At 50.6% G+C, this 19,729-nt stretch overlaps 1 protein-coding gene across 1 annotated transcript in view; it reads left to right on the forward strand.

Moving 5' to 3' along the window:
* Positions 1 to 19,729, forward strand: part of NUP210 (nucleoporin 210) — an 86,584-nt gene that overhangs the window by 32,787 nt on the left and 34,068 nt on the right. Inside the window, exons 14-16 of the mRNA XM_037523765.2 lie at positions 13,105 to 13,250; positions 14,670 to 14,891; positions 15,713 to 15,886. Coding sequence (XP_037379662.1) covers positions 13,105 to 13,250; positions 14,670 to 14,891; positions 15,713 to 15,886 — 542 coding nt within the window. The remainder of the gene's footprint in view (positions 1 to 13,104; positions 13,251 to 14,669; positions 14,892 to 15,712; positions 15,887 to 19,729) is intronic.

Below are 19,729 nucleotides of genomic sequence, written 5' to 3' on the forward strand. Positions count from 1 at the left end.
CCAGTGGGGAGTGGTCCAAACCCCCATTCCTGTCCATTTCCTGTGGTCAGGCTCAGGCACTGGGTTCCCAGTGGCACTACCATACCAAGAAGTTGCCCCTATATCTCCAGCAACAGGTGAGCATGCCCTGTGCTGCGTGCGTCCTTCCTTCGTACCTGGGCTCTGGACCTGCCATAGGGAGGTCCGTGTCATCTTCCCAGCTGGACTCCGAGCTTCTCGGGTGGGATCTATGTCTGACTTACCTCGGGGCAGCCGCGTGGAATTGGCTGAGCGGACACTGCACCTGCAAAGGCGTGGAGGTGATAGTCTCTGTGGCGGGCAGAATAGTGTGTGCCAAGTGCGTGGTGAGGTGTGTGCAAAAGTCTGCAGGGATGAACCGTCGCGGAAACTGCGGAAAGCCCACCTAGGAATTGGGCCTTACCCTGAAGGAGCAAAACTGGTGGCCCGCCATTAGGCTGCTCAGCATGAAAGAAACCAAAACTGGGGAACAGCTAGATAGAAGATGCCTGCCCTGGCCCCAGCCCTCATCTGGCTTTCCCTGGCCCTTCTCTCCCGGGCGGAGAACCTTCCGACTAGGCACACACTAAGATCACCCCTGGCCATGATTCCCGTTGGGCAGAGCCACGGCATGTGGAGGGGTCCCACACAGAGCAAACACAGCCTCCTGGACATTCCTCGGGCTTCTCGGGAATGCACAAAGATGCTCCCTGATGAGAAGCTGAGACCACAAACCAGCTGTCTGCAGTGGAAATGCCAGGTTCCTGGGAACCTAGAACTTGTCTTTTAAAAGCCATTTATCCTCCGTCTCTCCCACCTGTTGGGACTAGTGTATCTTCCCATAACTCTTGGTGGACCCCACCCCAACCACCTGACTCCTCGATCAGTCCTGGAACCTCGAACTTACTGAACAGCCATCCCCCAGCCTGGCCTGCCGGAAGGACTGCTCTGTGCCACTCTCAGAGGAGAAACTTAACGTGGGGGCCCAGCTCCACATTCTACTCGGGAAACTCAGCTGCACAAGTAAGTGACCCCTAAGCCAAATTGGGGGACCACCCCAGGCCTCTTGACTCTCCACGCAGACTGGTCTGTGGGCCATTGTAAGCCTATAATGGACCTCTTGATCGTTAGCAACATAGGCCGCAGCACCAAAAGTTCCCAGCCAGGTGAGTCCGTATGGGGAAGCCTGCACAGCGCTGTGTCGTTTCCTGTGGTCTGGTCTGTCCCTTCAGAACCAGACTTGTTGCTCTCAGGGGCTCCTGTAGGAATTCTCTTGGGTCATGTCCCTCTTTAGTTACTTGATGGACCCCAAGTACTACGGTACTGCATGCTCTTCGCCCTGGGGTCCACGCAGCCCCATTCTGTACAGGGAGGACGCAGACAGTATCTGGGACACAGCATGCTGGAGACTCAGTTCTGCCATAAGATTTGGAAGATCCAAGTACGTTGCAAGACCCGTCCCTTACCCCCACCCCAAACATGGCAGAAAAGACACAGGGGAGCAGGGGCAGGGAGGAGGAGGCTCTAGGAAAAGGCCGGCCTCTGAGTTTCACCCCTGGGTTGGGTGAGGCAGACCTGCAGTTGGGGCCTGACTCGGCCCAGGCGGCCCAGCTGTCCACTGCACTCACTGGGTGTCGCGGGCACACTGCTTCTGAAGCCATGGAGGCGCGGGCACCCCCATGATAGGGACGCGTGCTCAAGGGCAGCCGAGGTCTGCACCCTCCACCTTCCTCTGGACCCAGGGCACGCGCCACGTGCACACAGCGGCATCTCCGTAGCGCGCTCCCCCTAGTGGCCAGGCAGCTGGTGCCCAGGAGCTTGTCCTCAGAAGATGCAGGGAACCCGGGACTGTTTTTGTGTAGAATGGTCACTGGGATCCTTCCTTGGGGGAGAGGCCTTCTGGGAGAGGTGGCAGCAGATTTTTTCAACTGCACACGAATTGTTGCCCAGCGGCCTCAGACAGATATTGAGTGTGAAACTGAAGACCCTCCTGACACCCCCTGCTGGCCTGGGCTGAGGGAGAGGCGGGGTCACCCTGCCAGGCTGTCCTCGTGAAGAGTTTCCGAGGAGCCTGTTGGCTGCTCAGTAATAATTTGCTGGGGAGTGGAGGGGGGATGCCCCGGGTCCATGCTGGGCCTGGACTGGGAAGGCGGTCACCACCGGCGGGGCTCCAGTGCAGGCTAGGTGGGACCCGGGCAGACACTCTGCTGCTGCCCTTTGACCCTGTGTCCCGGGCCTCCTCGGCGGGCTCACTCCATCTCTAGCAGTTCCTTGGGCTGAGCCACACTGGCCAGGGAGAGAAGTCCACTGTTGGGGGTGGGTGTGGGGTGGGGGCTGACAGTGCCGTGCGGCCTCCACCGTGGGTCTCGGGGACCTCAGTGTGAGCTACGTTGCCATCACACCATCAAACCCCCTTTGTGCTGTAGCCCTGGGTCTGTGGCCACAGAAAACCCATGGTCATCATCTCTGTCACCTGGGGATTGTTGTCCTCTTAGGGTGGTTTACTGAAAGACCTGTTTTCCCCCTTTTTCATGTTGTTCCATGGATGTCTCATTATTTCATCTAATGCTCCTTTCTTCAGGGGTCATCAATTCAAGAGCTGTTCACATGCCAGAGATAAGAAAGGGATAAAGAGTTGTCTACTCATTATCCAATGCTACAGCTTCCAAAAGTCCTCGCCCAGGAAAGGCAGGGACCCAGTGACCATTCTACACAAAACAGCTCCCAGATTCCACAGGGGTGCTGCAGGGCTGTCTAGTTCTGGTTCAGAGAGAGTTCCAGGGCCATGCAAAAGGGGCTTCCACGGGAGGTGCAGTTTATGGCTGATAAATTCATTGCTTAGACCAAAGTCTGTGAGTTTTACATTGAGTTCAGTGTTGACAAGCAGGTTTTCTGGCTTCAGGTCCCTGTGTACGATGCCTTTCTGGTGGCAGTACTGCACAGCTGGGAGCCACTGTCTGAACATGCCTCTTTTTCCAAAATGTGGACTTTGTCCAGAAAATAATCAAACATATCCTTTCCCCTGACATACTCCATCATGAGGAGTTAAACATCTTTCCGGTCAATCACCTCAAATAACTTAACAATATTTGGGTGGTTCAAAGCCTTCATACTGTGGACTTGCTGGAAAAGTCCCCAGAGTTGGGGCACCATGGGTTACATTATTTTCCTGGTCTGGATGTGTGAGGCCAACTTCACCTTGGTGAATGTACCCAGCCTAGGTTTCTTTGAGGGTCTTCTAATTTTCCTTATGGGTCTCCTCATTAGCAGAGATGGCTGCAAGGTCTTGCATCACAGCATAGTGACTGCTCTCTGTACCCACTATAGTACTGGAGCCAACTCTACTTGGTGACTATGTTAGCAGTACTGACTGTGCTAACTGTCCTAACAACGCTAACAATGTTAATTAAAGGAAAAACATTAAAGACAGAATGAGAAAACAGAGACATTGATGAAAAGAAAGAAAGGTTTTTAAAAATGACAAAACAAAAGCCTAAGAAATAGTAGAAAATAGAAAAATAAGAAAAGGGAAAAAATAAAAAATAGAGTTAAAGAGAAAAAGTGAATAAGGTAGCTGGGGTCCAAGTTTATCACGTTATCAGAAAAGTTTCCTGGGATATATACACTACAACTAGGCCCAGCCAGAGATTTCCGGAGGGTTTGGTTTTGTTTTTGTTTTTGTAATGTTGTCAGATGTCTCCTTGGGAGAACAGAGCAAGAAATAAACCAGCCACTGTTCTGTATAAACCACAGAGGTTTTCTCACTTTCGGGTTTCAAGATCCTCTTATTCTTTTTAGAAAAAATGGACCCCAAAGAGCTTTTTGTTTATGTGGGTTATTACAGATTAATATTTACACCAGAAATAAAATCTATAAGATGCTTTCAATGACCTTTTCGTTACTAGTTTGAAAAAAATCTACTAATTTCTGGTTTTTAAAGATCCACATATATCTACACCTAAAACACTCAGTTCATTTTCCTTAAATTCTGGTCTCAACATGATGCCACAACTTGAATTAACATCATGATACTGTAGGACAATGTTCTTTTGGGGGGCATGTCAGTGATATACATTATTAACTAGAAATGTGAGAGGAAGGCAGTTTTCATCATATTCTCACCTGTGAGATCAGTAGCAGATTTCTCATCAAAACCCTGGCCAGAGGGCAGTAGTTTGATCTATTCAGAGTACTGAGGGGAAAGGCTGTCAGGCAAGAATCCTATATGTGGCAAGACTGTCTTTCAAAAATGAGGGAGAAATCAAGACTTTCCCAGGTAAACCATAGCTGAGAGTTGGTTCCCATTACACCTGTCTGTATAAAGGAATCCTTCAGGTGGAATGAAAGGACACCTTGATGAAGCAATGCAGCTCTCTGGGTTAAAGCAAGTACTTTTGTATGATTGTGAAAGCACTATTATAACTTTGGTTTGTAACTATTTTCTACTTGATTTGAGAGTTTTTTTTAATGTTTGTGGACACAAAGTGCGTAAAGGTGTACTTTTTGTGATAACTACAAAGGGATGGGGTCAGAGCTGGATAGGAGCAGAGTTTTTGTATGTTACTCAAGTTAAGCTGGTATAAAGTCACACTAGAGTGTTCTAACTTGAGGATGCTCAGTGTATCCCCTTGGTAACTACAAAGAAAATAACTCCAGAGTATACACAAATGGAAATGAGAAAGGAATTGAAATGCTTTATTGAAAGAAAATCAGCTAAATACAAAAGAAGACCGTCATGCAGGAAATGTGGGCAAAGAAAGTTAAAAGGCACATGGAAAAAAATCAGCAAAATGACAGAAGTTTCACCTTAACATAAATGTAAGTGAATTCACCAAAAGGATTTTTTAAAAAATCAAATTATCTGCTCTCTGGAAGAGATTTACTTTGGATCCAAGGACACAAAAAAGTTGAGCATGAAATAATAGAAAAAAATTTTTTACTCCATAAAAACTATTCTCTGCCATAAAAATAGTAACCGAAGATCAGAAAAGATAATTTTATAAAGAATTTTAATACAGCAGGTTTTCACAGTTATATTTACATTCTTAATGACAAACCATCAAATTATATGAAGCAAAATTTGGCAAAATTAGATCTACAGTAATAGTTGGAGATACCAGTAGTCCACTGTCAGTGAGGGAGAGAATCTGACCAAGTGAGGAAGTGGAGGACTCAATAAACCAACTAGACCCAACAGACACATGCATGACACTACCCAACAATAATCACATACGTATTCTTTTCAAGTGGACATGGGACATTCTCCAGGAGAGACCATATGTCTTAATAGATATAAAAAGATATCAGACAAAATATCTTATCCTACCACAATGGGTGAAGTTAGAAATCAATAACAGATGGAAAAGTGGGAAATTCACCAAAGTGGAAATTGAACAGCACATTCTTAAATAACCAATATGTTGAAATCACAAGGGAAATTGGAAAATATTTGAGACTAAAGAAGGCAAAACACAACATACCATACTTGAGCAACACAGTTAAGCACTAAAAAGGAATTTGTAGCTATGAATACATAGATAGCAGAATAAGCAATATTTGAAATCAGCAGGATAGCTTTATAACTTAAGGAACTGGAAAAAGATGTGTGAACTCAACCCAAATCTAGCTGAAGGAAGAAAATAAGAGCAGAGAGAAATAGAGAATGGCACAAGGATAGGGAAAGGCAGCAAACCAGAAGCTGTTACTTTGAAGAGCTGAACAAATTTAAACCATTAGCTAGGCTGAGAAGAACAGAACACAAATTATTAAAATCAGAAATGACTATTGGGACATTATTAGTGATTGTACAGAAATAAAAAGGATTATTAATGAGTGCTATCAACAGTTGTTCTCCAGCAAATTATATAATCCTTATAAAATGCAAAATTTCCTAGAAATAAAAAAATTAAGACCGAGTCATAAAAAAAGGAAAAATGTGAGTAGACTCCTAACACTTGTCAGTAAGCAAAAACCTATTGACAAAAGTTTTGGACTAGATGGCTTTACTGGTGATTTCCACCATACATTTAAAGAACTAACACCAATCCAAAATTGCAGATGTAGGAACACATCCCAACTCGTTCCACGAAGATAGCATTATCCTGAGACTTGCATGGTATCATAGTGCAGATACTGCAAGAGAAGTGCAGGTCATTATTCCTGGAGCACAGTTATGTGCAAATCAGCAACAATGCACTAACACTCCAAATCCAACAGCATAGAAAAAGGATCTTCTCCCATGACCAAGTGGGATTTATTCTGCATTCAAAAGCTGTGATAGGCCCATTAGGAGAATGAAAAGGTAAAGGTGAAACGAGTCTCCACTGATGCAGGAAAACCCACAAACTTTCAACACCTTTGATGGTAAAATTAGTCAACAAACTGGAAACAGAAGGGAACGACCTCAACATAATAAAAGCCATAAATGATAAACCCACCACTAGTGTCATTCTCCATTCTAAAAAAAACTGAAAATGCTTTTACTCTTAACAGCGAGGATAAGACAAGCTTGCCTGCTTTTGCCCCTTCAGCATAATACTGAAAGTCCTAGCCAGACAGAAAAGGAAGTAAAAGACACCCAAGATTGGAACAGAAGATGTAGCTTTTATTTTCAAATAACATGCTCTTACAATTTTAGACTGCAAAGGTGTCAGCAAAAAAATCTGATAGAAGGAAAATGAACTTTTAAAAGTAGCGGCCGTGTGGTAGCTCATGGAACTTTGCACAGCCAAAATAGTATTACAAAAAGATCTCATACTTCCTTGTTTCAGAACTTATAAGTTACAATAATCAAAACCGTGTTTTAGCATAGGCTCAGAGACTGATGAAATAGAATAGAGAGCCCAGAGAGAAAATCTTGCATCTGTGCTCCAACAGGTGCATCCGAACTATTCAGTGGAGAGGGGACAGTTTGCAGCAGGTGGCACTTGGAAAAGTGGATGTCCACATGCAAAAGAACGAGCTGGGTCCCTACCTAACATCATATACCAAAAAATTAACTCTGCACTTCAGCCCCAAATGTTGGAGTTAAAGTTAAAACTCTTAGAAGACCACAGGGAAAGAGCTCCACGACAGTGGATTTGGTGACGGCACCAAGGAACAGATTGCAAAAGTAAAAATAGCTAAATTGGATGACATCAGAACTAAAACCAACCCTCAAGGCATCAAAGGGCATGTCAGCGTGAAAAGGTATCCTGTGTAATGGGAGAGCAGGGACACATAGGTTCAAGCAATCCCAGTCAAAATCCCCACAAGTTATTTTGTGGCTATTTACAAACTGATTCCACAGTTCACACAGAAGCGCAAAAGACCCTGAAATACTTTGATTTACAAGAAAAAGACATTTTGCCACTTACATGACCAGAATGTATTTGTCATATATATACTTGGGTTTGTCCATGGTTCCTGGAGCACAGCTCCCCAAACCCTTAGAATCTCCTATGTGAGAGTGATAAAGGTGTCTGGAGTCATGTCTGTGGTGGACTCACTGAAGGATGCTGTGGGTCGCCAGGAGAGCCAGCCGTGTGATGAGAGATTTGGAACTTCCAGCCCCATCCCCTCACTTCTGGAGGGGAGAGTGCCTGGAGGCTGAACCAGTCACTAGCAGTGATTTAATCAGTCATGTCTATAATGACGCCTCCATAAAAAAACCCAAAGGATGGTGTTCTGGAGCTTTCGGGTTGGGGAGCAGGTGGTGGTGCCGGGAAAATGTGCTCAGAGAACCGGAAGCTTCTTGCCATGCACCCTGCCCACTGCATGTCTTGCATCCAACTGTTCTGAATTATCCTTTTGTAATAAGTTAGTGATCTAGTGCGTAAGATGTGTCTCTGAGTTCTGTGAGCCACAGAACCAGCTGAACCCGAGGGAGGGTGGCCTAGGGGCCACTGAGTTACATGCCATGAGGTCACGAGCCCAGGGAGTAATGACCTGGGCTTCTGATGGGGCAGCGGGAGAGAAAGAGGACTAAGCCCTTCACCTGGGCAGAGTGTCAGAACTGAGTTGATTCTCAGATGCTCAAGTGGTATCTGAGATTTATCTGTTGGATGTGGGGAAACCTCTCCTCCACCATCAGAATGGGTGATCAGGAGTTCATCTACTTTGTGTCATAAATAGCATTTGCTAGCATCACCTTGATCACAGAAACATGGTTTGGGGAGGAAGGGGCGGGCAGGGGTGAGGGGCCTTTGCTTCCGATGTGGGCGTTCACGGTGTGGGGCGGCGGCTGTGCTGAACTCAGTTACTAAAGGTGAAACTCAAGAGTGGAAGTTACAAAATAGATCCAGCTTCCGGAGGTTTGGTTCCCTGGATATGTGAGGAAATGCAGACTATAAGAAAAAAGGCAAATATTCTGTGCCGTGATTATTGTTATCTACCATAGCTGAGCTAAATGTAGAAGCATGCTGCGTCAGACCTTGATGCCAGACCAAACTCTGGTCCTGAGCTTGAGCCACTGGCCTCAGCTGCCTCTAAGAGGGAGCCGCGCAGGGACAACAGACCTCTAGGACCTGGGCAGCAGGCAGATGGCATGGTGGGGGAACCGAGATGTGACTGGAACCAGAAGGGGTTGTGTGAAGTTGCTTCATCCTGTGGTGAGGCACATCCGTGTTCCCGGGGAACCTGTACTGAGGTGGATGGAAGAGGGACTCTTGGGAGCTGCGTTTCCAACTCTGAATGCTGCAGAGGGGAGGAGTACAAGAGCGGCTTCATTCCGGATCCACAGCTCCCTGGGGAACGACCACAGCAGCACGTGATCCCGAGGGGCCCGACACCTGGTGCCTGGACTAAAGCCATCGTGAGGTCTGTTGAGCCCGAGGGAGGACCGTAGGTCACCTCATTAACGCCAGTGGTCCCTCCAGATGAAGCAGCTGTGCTGTTCGCTTGCAAGCGTGTGGGATTGGCTTTGATGACTAGGATGCCCACCAGCCCCCTCAAATACACCCTTTCCTGGGTCATGGTAAATGTTTGGATCCTGGGGCCCCTTTCACATGGGTACTCCGTGTAACCTTGTTGTTACAAAACATCCTTTCTGGAAGCCCTTCTGGAATATGCTGTGTCAGCTTCTCTTCTTGGGGTTACCAATGCCAATAAAAACAGGAGAATGGGGAGAGGCCAAGGGAACAGTCAAAGACTCTTCCTGACAAGGGGGGATTTTCTGGAGGATTAGTAAGCTGAGAAATTCTCAAAGGGGAGCATTTTGGAAGAGGGTGGGAATGTTTCAACGGCTCATAGGAAATGGGATGAATCAAAAGGGCACTGGGATTAAAACAGTTTTTGAGGTGGCATTGCCTAAGGTTGGACAGGCACAAAGGCCCCACATTTGTTCTACTTACCCTGTTTGGAGAAATTTAAAAATCTAGAAGGTGGAGATGATGCTGAGAAACGCGACCAGCACCCACTTGGAGCAGTGGCCAGGTGGGTTGAGTTCAAGATTGACTGAGGGGCGGGGGTGCTGCACGCCTCCTCGCTGGGTTCCCAGAGCCCTTCGCACAGAAATGAGTCAAATGGTGATGGGGTGGAGAGAAGGCACCCAAATCCATTGGTGAAGCCCTAACTTATTTATTTACATTTTAAAAAGGTAAAATCAATAGGCTGATGAAAATCAGGTTTAAGTAGGTACCTGAACATTTCTTGGCAATGGCTGTTTTCCCTCCCTCCTCTGGTCAGACTAAACGCTGTCGATGTGGAGACTACGCTCATGACTAGAAGGGCTGAAGCAGTTAAGGTAAACATTATAGAATGTACGTGTTTGAACAGCCTTAATGTGAAATTTTGTGTCTGTTTGACCTGATTGTATTATGCGGATGGGTCTTATATCTCACTGGGCAGCGCCCCCCGCCCAGTGTTGTACAAGAGAAGTCATGTAAATCCGCCTTTCACGTAGCGCTCATGAGACACGCTAGATGTGGGCAGCCAGGCTGCCGAGCGCCTTCCCTGCAGAGCCCGGGGGGTGGGGGCGGGGCAGGAGGACAGTCTTGGTGCCATAACCCCACAGGGAGCCTGCCCCTGCTCATGGCACGAGCTTGTGCGCGCCTCCCAGCGATGACAGCTGCAAGTTTGGACCAGAGCATTGCCCTCCGAGGGGTATTTACTGCCTTGCCACCTGACACGTGTCGAAGCTGCCCTGATGACTGAAAGCCATGAAATGACCTTAGAATCGGAGACAGCTGTGTCTAGGATGGTGTCAGGGAAATCTGCAGTGGGGAGAGCAGTGCCCAGAAGAGTCCCATGGATTTATGCTGCCTGCGAGGGTGAGGAGGAGACCCAGGAGAGGCAAGAGGATGCTCTCCCCTCGGACCGACTCTGGACCTGCCTGGGGGGACGTTGGACTGGACTGTGCCTTGACCGTGCTCTCCAAAGAGTTCTCAACTGGCCGACAGAGCTGTTCGGTGTATGGACAGCCATCCAAGGGGGATGGATGACGCCCTGTTTGGAAAGCTGCTGCATAAAGACCAGTGGGTGGACAAACTGGTGGAAGAAGGTGAAAACAAGTCAGCTCAGTGGGCTGAATTGCATGCTGTTTTCTGGCAGTGATGAAAAAGTGGTAAAATACCCCTACGTTTGGGTTTTTACTGGCTCATGGATAGTGGCCATTAGCCTGACCACGGGGTCAGCCAGGAAGGTGATGGAAACCTGACCTACTAGAGATACCCACACGGAGCATAGCCCTGTGGAGACCTGAGAGTCTGACACTCGAGCAGGACAGGAACCCCACTCCTGGTTTGGAAGGTGACTGGAATCAAGTAGCTGGCCCACGTGTTCCCTGAAGTGGCCACCTGTGTCCATGATGTGCGTGGACAGGAGGGCACCGGCGCGGTGCAGAAGTGGACTCAGCCTGGACATACTCCTCGTACCCTTTGGGGCACAAAATACCAGTAAAAGCCATAAGAGAGACAGCACAGATGACTCTGTGCCCTGGGGCACATCCTGATCACAGCTGGCAAGTCAGGCTGAGGCTGGCAGCCTGGGGGGCTGCCCCTGGGTCCTGACAGGACCAGGCTTTGTGTTTCTGATGGTGGATGCAAGTTCTGGGGTGCTGTAGAAGAACCAGCGAGAAGGTGCTTGGCGGTTTGCACAGCTGCGTGTGGTGCAGATCAGAGTGCAGTGTGCAGCCTCAGTGCCCCGCAGTGGGCCGACTCCCTGTGGAGGGAGGGCAGACTTCCCCAAGTGAAAACGTGGCTTGTCTAACAAAGGGAGAAATGCGTGAAGGGTTGACTTACATGCCTTTATGAGTGTGTGCTCACACTCAGCGTGAACGTGAGTGGGGCTTAAGGAATGTCCCAATGCATAGATTTGTCTGTTCTTGGGGGAGGAGGGGAGGTATTGTTATTTCTTCCCCACATCACCCTTCAGCCTGCTTGAAAGAAGGGTCCATACGACTGGTGCATTGTCTGCAAGGACTGCAAGTGGGGCTGGTTCCTAAGCAGAACTGTAACTTTTTAACCTTTTATGTCGGAATCTCTAAGGGCTTGAGGGCCAGGGTGTGCCTTCCTGCCATCTGGCAAAATGGGGGCTCTCAGTGGAAGCAGCTCTCCTGCCTGGTGGGGAGCATGGCTCCCCGGCCCTGTGCCCTGTGGACCTTGCCTCCTCTGCGGAAGCACCTGCCAGACCCGGGTAGCTGCCTGCCATACCCACCAGCACGGTGGCTGGACCTCGCCCCTCCCCAAGGTGGAGAAGCTTTGCCACGTGTGGAGAGAAGGGGAAATGGCAGCCGTGGGTAAGGAGTGAATAATGGCTGATATAACGAGGGGACTGCGCTACTGCATTAAGATCTCAGAAGAGATTCAGAGCAAGACACGGCACCGCCTCAGCTCTGTAACGCCGGAAGGGAGAAGCCTTGCGTGCATTGCCAAGGCCACACGCCCGCAACCTTGCCTGTCCTCGTGCCGGAGACGTTTGCAGCTGATGTTGGGCTGGACAGTCAGGAAGGGTGGACTGAGATTCGGATAATGTGCCATTGTTGTGAATTGTGATTTTACTTTAAGAAATCTGTGTTCCAAGACTAGGAGGTCAATTGCAATATTGTGATTTGTAAGAAAAATGTGTGTGGTGATTCAGGTGTTGACTGTGATAGAGGTGCCTGGTGTCAGGTTCATGAGGTGCACTCCACCTGAGGGTGGGGGCAGGGTGCCAGGAGAACCAACCCTGCGTAGAGTGTTGGGAAGTTTTAGTTCTAGTCCCACCCTGACTGCGGAGCGGGAGGGCCACGAGTCAGTCACCATTGTCTCTGTAGTGAGGTCCCCTGGAACCCGAGCAGGGGCTTCTGGTTAACATGTAGAGGTGCTGGGGCAGTAGCACTCGGCTTGCCCACCCTTGCCCGGGCATCTCGCCCTCCACAGCTCCCCCATTGACTGTTCCCAAATTATGTCCTTTTATAATAAACCAGTGATCTAGTAAGTAAATGGTTTCTCTGACTTTTGTGATCCTCTGCCTAACTGGACCTGAGCCGGGGGTGGGAGGGGGATTGTGGGAACCTCTGGTTTATAGCCAAGTCAGTGCAGGCGAAAGCTGGACCTGCAGCTACTTCTGAAGAAGGGGTACTGGTCTTGCTGGCTAGTCAGAAGCCACTGTGTCTAAAGTGGGGGGCAGTCTTGTAGGCCTGAGCCCTGAACCCGTGGTGTTGGGTACTATCTCTAGCTTAACAGTTTGGATAAAACAAACTCCACCACATGCAAGAAATGAGGGGTCTCGCCCCCAGTACTGAGCTGCAGGGGGCAAACCCAAAGGGGTTCATCCACAGTGGTTGCTTTTGTTATAGAAAATACAGAAGCCAGCAAAACTGCTGTGTTGTTAGAAGTGAACCACCATTGATGTCCTCTGGGGAAGGCCTGGTGATGGGCCTGGAGTGTCATCGGGAGACTCGGGGGTACAGTTCATGTTGTTTCTTGCTGCTTGTCCTGGATTCAGGGTGAGTTCCGTTCAGGGGGGTGGAAAATCATTGTGAATTATATTCTGATAAGCATACTTTTGGTATGGGAATTATACTTGAATTTTTTGCTAAAAAAGTTCAGTGCATATCAGGCCCAGAAGGAAAGGCGGGGCTGTTGGCCTCTCACGTCCTTCCCAGCAGAGCAAACTCACAGTGTCGGTTTGGTTCTCCTCCGCTTGCAGGGAGGCTGCCGCCGGGATCGGAGCACTGCAGTGGAGTCACGGTACGAGCAGAGGCCCAGGGCTACACTGCACTCCTCGTGAGCTACAAACATGGCCACATCCACCTGAGCGCCCGGATCACCATTGCTGCCTACCTGCCGCTCAAGGTGAGCCTGGACGCCCTGCCGTCCACCCTCTTCCTGATGCGAATTGCTCATTTGGCCCAAGACACAGCACCTGCTCATAAGCATTGGTGATTACAGTGTGAGCGAGAAAGACCTGGGCCTGCCTTCAAGGTGCTTGGGAAGCATCACATGAGTGGCTGCCACGCAGCAGGAGGTAAATGTGACTGTCACTGACCCTGCTTCATGGGGGAGGCCTGGAGAAGACAGGTCAGTGGGCAGTTCCCACCCCTTCATGGAAGGTCTGGGGCTGGGCTAGTCAGTGCTGACTTCTAGGACCGCTGTGGTCTCCGACGACATGTTTTCTTCTCCCTGTCTCCCGCTGTAAGGTGCTCGGTGGTGTCAGAATCTCATCTCTGAACCCCCAGCCTGAGTATAAGGCTGTCAGAGCAGGCAACAACCAAGGGTTCTTGGCCTTTCTTTCCCCTTCGAGATATGATTGACATATTAACGCTGGTGTCGGGCGTACAACACGATTCAATATATGTTTACACTGCAGAGTGATCCACAGTGAGTTCAGTTAACCTCTATAAGCAGTTTTCCTTATGGTGAGAACTTCTGCGATCTACCCTCCTAGCAACTTTCAAATACGTACTGTAGTGTCGTTAACTATAGTCACTGTTCTGTTTGCAACATCCCAGGACTGACTGCTTTCATAACTGAAAGTTTGTACCTTTTAACTCTTTCCCCCCATTTCTCCCACCCTCACCACTCGTACCAATGAACTTGTTTTTTATAATTTTAAATTCTTTTAGATTCCACATATAATTGAGGTGACACTGTATTTATCTTTCACTGTTTGGCTTGAGTCACTTATTGCAACACTCTCAAGTTCCATTCATATTGTCAGAAATTGGAGGGTTTTCTAGTTTATTTTTTGTGACTGAATAATATTCCGTTGTGTGGCTACATAATTCGCTTGTCACTTCATTTGTTGACAGACACTTAGGTGGTTTCTGTGATTTAGCTATTGTAAACAAACAAAAACAAAAGCACTGATGTGAACATGGAGGTGCCAGTATCTCTTCAAATTAGTGTTTTTGTTGCCTTTGAATATAATTCCCAGAGTGGAATTGCTGGATCATGTGGTAGCTTTATTTTTCATTTGTGGAGGAGCCGCCCTGTGCTGTGCCAGGTCACATTCTCACCCATGGTGCCCCTCCTGCCAACACAGTTTCCTCTTGTCCTTTTGATGACAACAATTCTGGGGGGCATGAGGGGATACCTCCCCGTGGTCTCGTTAGCCACGCCATCAGATCTTGGTGACAACCCTGTGAGAGTCCCTGATGCACACACCGCGTTCCAGAGAGGAGCCGGGCTTCCTGACCTTTGTGGGGGCCAGTCAGCCACGGGCGAGGACCCAGCCTTCAGAGGATCCTGAGCCCGCATCTTCCTCTCTCACAGGCTGTAGACCCCTCCTCTGTTGCCTTGGTGACCCTGGGCTCATCAAAGGAAATGCTGTTTGAAGGCGGTCCCAGACCCTGGGTCCTCGAGCCTTCCAAATTCTTCCGGAACGTTACCTCTGAGGACATGGACAGTATCGGTCTGGCTCTCTTTGGTCCCCCTGCTTCCCGAAATTACCAGCAACACTGGATCCTTGCAACCTGTCAGGTTTTGGGCGAGCAGGTGAGTACTATCCTAGACGCACCCTCCAGGGCTGGGGAGGAAGGTCACGTTCCCCAGTTTACCCTGCTGTGTCTCATGGCTTCACTTACCCAGCCTTCAGAATGACCCTGAGAGATAGCTGCTGCTCTTGTCCCCACCCTACAGATGGAGGAACTGAGGCTCCATGAGGTGCATGGGCCTGAGTGAACACCAGGTGGAGGCAGGTGCAGCACGCACGTCCCCGTTCCCCCACCCCTTCGCCCCATTGCTCTGGTGGAGCCAGCTTGTCCCCACTCCCTTTCCAGTCCCCCGGGACCTCCTCTCTAGGCTTCAGCACTCCCCACTCCCAGTCTGACCCCCAAGGTCAGATGTCACCACGTGACGCTACCTCCAGAGTGAGGGAGGTAAGCACGTGAGATCACAGACAGTTGGCATAACTTTTGTGTTTAGAGATAAATTGGGAATCCCAGCTGTTTTGGTTGTTTTTTAAGAAATCTGTTTTTGTTTTTTTTTTTTTAAATGCTAAAAGCCAAAAAACCTAGGAGACCAGGTATACCTAGCAGAACAGGTATGAGCCTGGCTTCCCGTGGGGCTGGAGCCCGCTGGCTGGGGCGGCAGCTTGCCTTTCAGGTGCCCTGTGCCAGCATTCCCAAGGCTCAGGACTGGGCACTAGTTTTCCTTATCATAAGGAGGTACCCTCATTCCCAGGGGCCCAAAAGTAGGGAGCCAAAGATAAGGTGGGAGGCCAGCAGGAATCCAGAAAGCTTAGGAGAGTAACAAGGGGCTCGCCAGAGAGCAGGGTCTCCGACTCAGGGTGTCTGATGGCTCCCCTTGCTCCCCAGGTCATCGCCCTCTCAGTGGGGAACAGGCCCAGTGTCACCAACCCCTTTCCTGTGCTGGAGCCCTCGGTGGTGAAGTTGGTGTGTGCGCCACCCTCCAGGCTCACCCTCACGCCTGTCTACGCCAGCCCACAGCTGGACCTATCCTGCCCGCTGCTGCAGCAGAACAAGCAGGTGGTGAGTGGCACTTGGGCCCGCGTTGCTTAGGGGGTACGTTTTGCCATGTGTCACCCGTGGAGCCCACCTGGCGAGGTGAGGCCTCTCGGGGCATAGCTGCTCGTGGCAGCTCAGGATGGCGTGGTGCCTCTCCCCTCCTGCCGGGCTCAGCGCCCACTCTGCTGACACCTGGCAGTTTGTATGAAGCTCGTCACTTTCTTCTGTGATGCGGACGTTCAGGTGGGGGCTGTTGACTGGGCAGTGTGTGTGTGTGGTCAGCAGGGTCTGCTGAGACACGGTGGGTGACCAGCGCCTTCCACCCATTTCGGGGGCAGGTGGGCTGTGATTCAAACATAAATGTGGGGTTGGGAAGACGGTCACTTGGGGTCACTCTGCATGCATGGATGTAAATTGGCACCCACAGTCTGCAGCAGAAAGCCCAGCCCCTTGCCGCTCAGATGATCAAGGGGGAGAGAACCTTCCAGCAGCCCTGGCCCCCAGCCCCTTCTTAGCCCCCTTTCATTGGCTCAGCCTGTAATTGTGAGCCCTACCTCCGCTAGGCTTGTTCCTAGGTTCTGGAATACAGAGTAGGCAGGGCAGGGCAGGGCTGACGGGGAAACCAGGCAGCACACAGATGGGCAAGAAGGATCAGAAAGTGGGAAGTGCCTTAAAGGAAGTGAAATCCAGGGTAGAGGGTGGCACCAGAGGCCACTTCAGAGGGAGCAGGAAAGGTCTCTCAGGGGTGCATAGACCAGTCTAAGCTCTCCGCGGTCAGGAGATGATGGGCCAGAAGAGTTGAGGTAAAGGTGCCCCAGGTAGAAAAGCAAGTGCAAGGCCCTGAGGCCAGGACAGGCTCTCTGAGTCCTGCTGCGCTTGCAGTCATCAGAATAGTGAGTGGTGCTAGAAACTCACCTCTCACTTGTTCCCAGTCCCCAGGATTATCCTGTCTTCACCCAGTCTTGTCCATGTGGCATGGAGGTGGGCAGGGTCCCAGAGGGAGAACCTAGGTTTAGCTAGCCCTAAGTTCAAGGCCTCCTTGGTGCAGCTGTTTCCCTTCTCCCAACCCAAGTAAGCCCTGCAGCCAACCCCAGGTACACCCAGCTATTCTCTCTCTCGGGGGTCTATGTCTCCTGGGGCCACCTCCGGAGCAGAGCCTCTGCACCTCTTCCCAGCTCACGCCAGGCGTGCTCAGTGCATGTCCTCAGTGCCCCGAAGGGAGCCTCTCCTAAGCTGTTTGTGTCACAGCCTCTCCCACTGGGGCAGCTGGAGATGGAAACTGGCTCCTCACTGGAGGTGGAGGGCTGGGAATATCTCTCTCTGGAGCTTCAGGGGAGGTGCCAGACTGCAGTGTCTGGGATTCGGGAACAGGCCCTCTGTGGGGTGTGTGGCTGGCCTCTCGTCCCCAGGGGTGTGGTCAGCTTTGCTTCCCACGGCTCTGAGGGTGGGTGGTGGACTTCTGTGCTCAGCTTTGTTGTTCCCTCAGCTCTGAGACACGGGTCCCTGTAGGGTTGGCGCCTCCACAGCATCTGCTAAAATCAGGATTCTTTGTGCTCTGCCACGGAGAGTTCTCCTACCTGTCCTGTAGGGGCCAGGGAAGAATCCCCAAGTGTTCCTTCCACAGGTGAGGCACCCCGGCCTGGAGCCCCTGGGGAGGCACACCTATGGGCAGCTGCTCCAAATAGCCATTTGCTCACACAGGGCTACTGAGACAAGTGTCCTGAGAGTTTCATGTTTTAAATCACTTTTATGGGTTTAGCCGGTTTTCCCTGTGGAACGAATAAAATACTGAGTGTATACTCTGGAAAACCTCACCTCCTGGGTCTCCGTGTGTGAGGCAGGGAACCTCCTCTGATGGCAGGCCCAGCGCTTGGGGCTGGCAGCCAAGGCCTGAATCCCAGCCTTGTGCGTGCCCCTCTACCCTGGAAGGTGCTGATGGTGCTGGGGCCTCTCGGGGTGGCTGCAGGGGGTGATGGGGCTGGGCAGAGGGCATTCCCAGTGGTGACTATTACTTGTTTGGTCAGTGTTATTCTCTGCTTAAACCAGGTGGTGGCTGGACTTTCACCCAGAGTACAAGCCAGAGCCCCTCTACCCCACAGGCCCGAGGGCCTCCACCCACACGTTCCTCCCCTGCCCAGTGGTGCCCATGTCTCGGGCTGGCCCTTCCCTTGGGCGTGAGCTCACCCTGCCTTCCCCAGCCTTTAGACCACCTCTGAAGTCTCTCCCTCAGCATTTTACATTCCATTTCCCTTCTCCCCCATCCCCCAAAGAACTTGTCATCTAACACTGCAGATGCAGAATTCGGGAATTGATTTTCTTTTTTCCGTGTCTCGAACAGCGCTGTGCTTGTGGCAGGAACTCAGACTATGTGGTGGATGAGCGAGTGTGCGAGTGAGCACGCTGTGTCTGTGGCCCTGTGGTCTTCTGCCCTGACTCTCACAGGCTCAAATGCCTGGAGAAGCCAAGCTGGGGTGCTGCTGAAGAGGGGAGAGGGTCTCGGAGATAGTGCAAACCTGGAGAGCAGGCACCCCTCAGAAGCACAGCCCGCCTGCCTCCCTGCAGCCAGTTCGTGTCCAGGCTGGGCAAACCCAGCAGCTCTGCATGCATCTTGCCTGTCCTTACATGGTGGGCACTTGCCGAGCGAGCTGTATCTGGCCCTCTCTCTCCTGTTGCTTCTGGGGCAGCCCAGCGCTTCCATCTGGACTGCAGGATGGTGGGCAGGCAGTGGAGCATGGCTCTGACCTGGCTTGGGTATGTTGTAGATCTCCCTTGCCAGGAGGTAATGACTTCAAACATGGAACTGCTATGCGATCCATCAGTTCTGGGGTCCCGGAGCTGTGAGCCATTCAGGCATGGCTCCTGCGATTTATGATCTCATTAGGGGACCTTGAGAAAGGCAGATCCTGGCGATGCATCCTGGGTGCAGAATAAATTTAATTGTACACCTCTCCAAAATGCAGAGGCTGCCCAGGAAGCATTTGCAGAGTCCATTATTAGCAAGACCAGACGCCAGAACAGAGCTGACAAGTTGGGCTTGACAAAGTGGAACCACTCTCTAGCCTGCCCGGGTCCTTGAGCAGATCATCCAGCATTCAGCAACTGTGCTCAAGTGCTGGTGGTTTGCCAGGAGACTGATTAGCTGGTGCTCGGAGCCGCTGCCCAGCTCATGCACAGGGGAGAAGGCTACCCGGTGTTAGAGGAAGCCCAAGGGCCAAGATGTACTAGCCTCGCTGCTGGCCCCGTGCCTCATGGACATGTCCACCCCTAAAACTGTGTGACCTTGGGTTAGTTGCTTAGTGTCTCTGAGTCTTATTTTATAATGAGGGGGATAATGTTTTTGCCTCAGATGGTCATTGGAAAGATCCAGTAGACTTGAGCATGCTTTGGCACACTGGGTTAACATCTTTCCCTGGAGGAGAAGGGAGAAAGAAGGAATGTTAGTTTTCTACCTGGGGGTGGTTGCATCTGGGGGCAGAAGTGCGGCATCCAGAATGTGCTTATTCTTGTCCCCGACCAGTCACAGCTGCCAGACTCGTGTCCAGAATAAATCCTTTGCATCTCCAGGAATCGTGCTGACCTGTATTTAGAATTCCTAAGATGCTTTGGTCCAGTGTTCTGTAGAGACAGGAGACCTGGAAGGACTTGGGGAGGATCCTTCCTGGTGGGATGGGGAGTTGGGTAGCTGCATAGTCAGGACTTGTGAGGTTGGGCTGTAGTAACAGGCAACCCCAGATCCCAGCGTGCTTCTTTTCCCCTGGCCATAGCACAGGTTCGCATCTGCACATACTGCACATGCCTGCCAGTGAGCGCGGCAGGTCCTGCTCTGGCCAGTAAAGCTTCTTCGTAGAGTTGTCACAAGTGATTTAG

This window comes from Talpa occidentalis, unplaced genomic scaffold (assembly GCF_014898055.3).
Source record: "Talpa occidentalis isolate TD23 unplaced genomic scaffold, MPIMG_talOcc4v2.1 talOcc4.10, whole genome shotgun sequence".
NCBI classification, from domain to species: domain Eukaryota; kingdom Metazoa; phylum Chordata; class Mammalia; order Eulipotyphla; family Talpidae; genus Talpa; species Talpa occidentalis.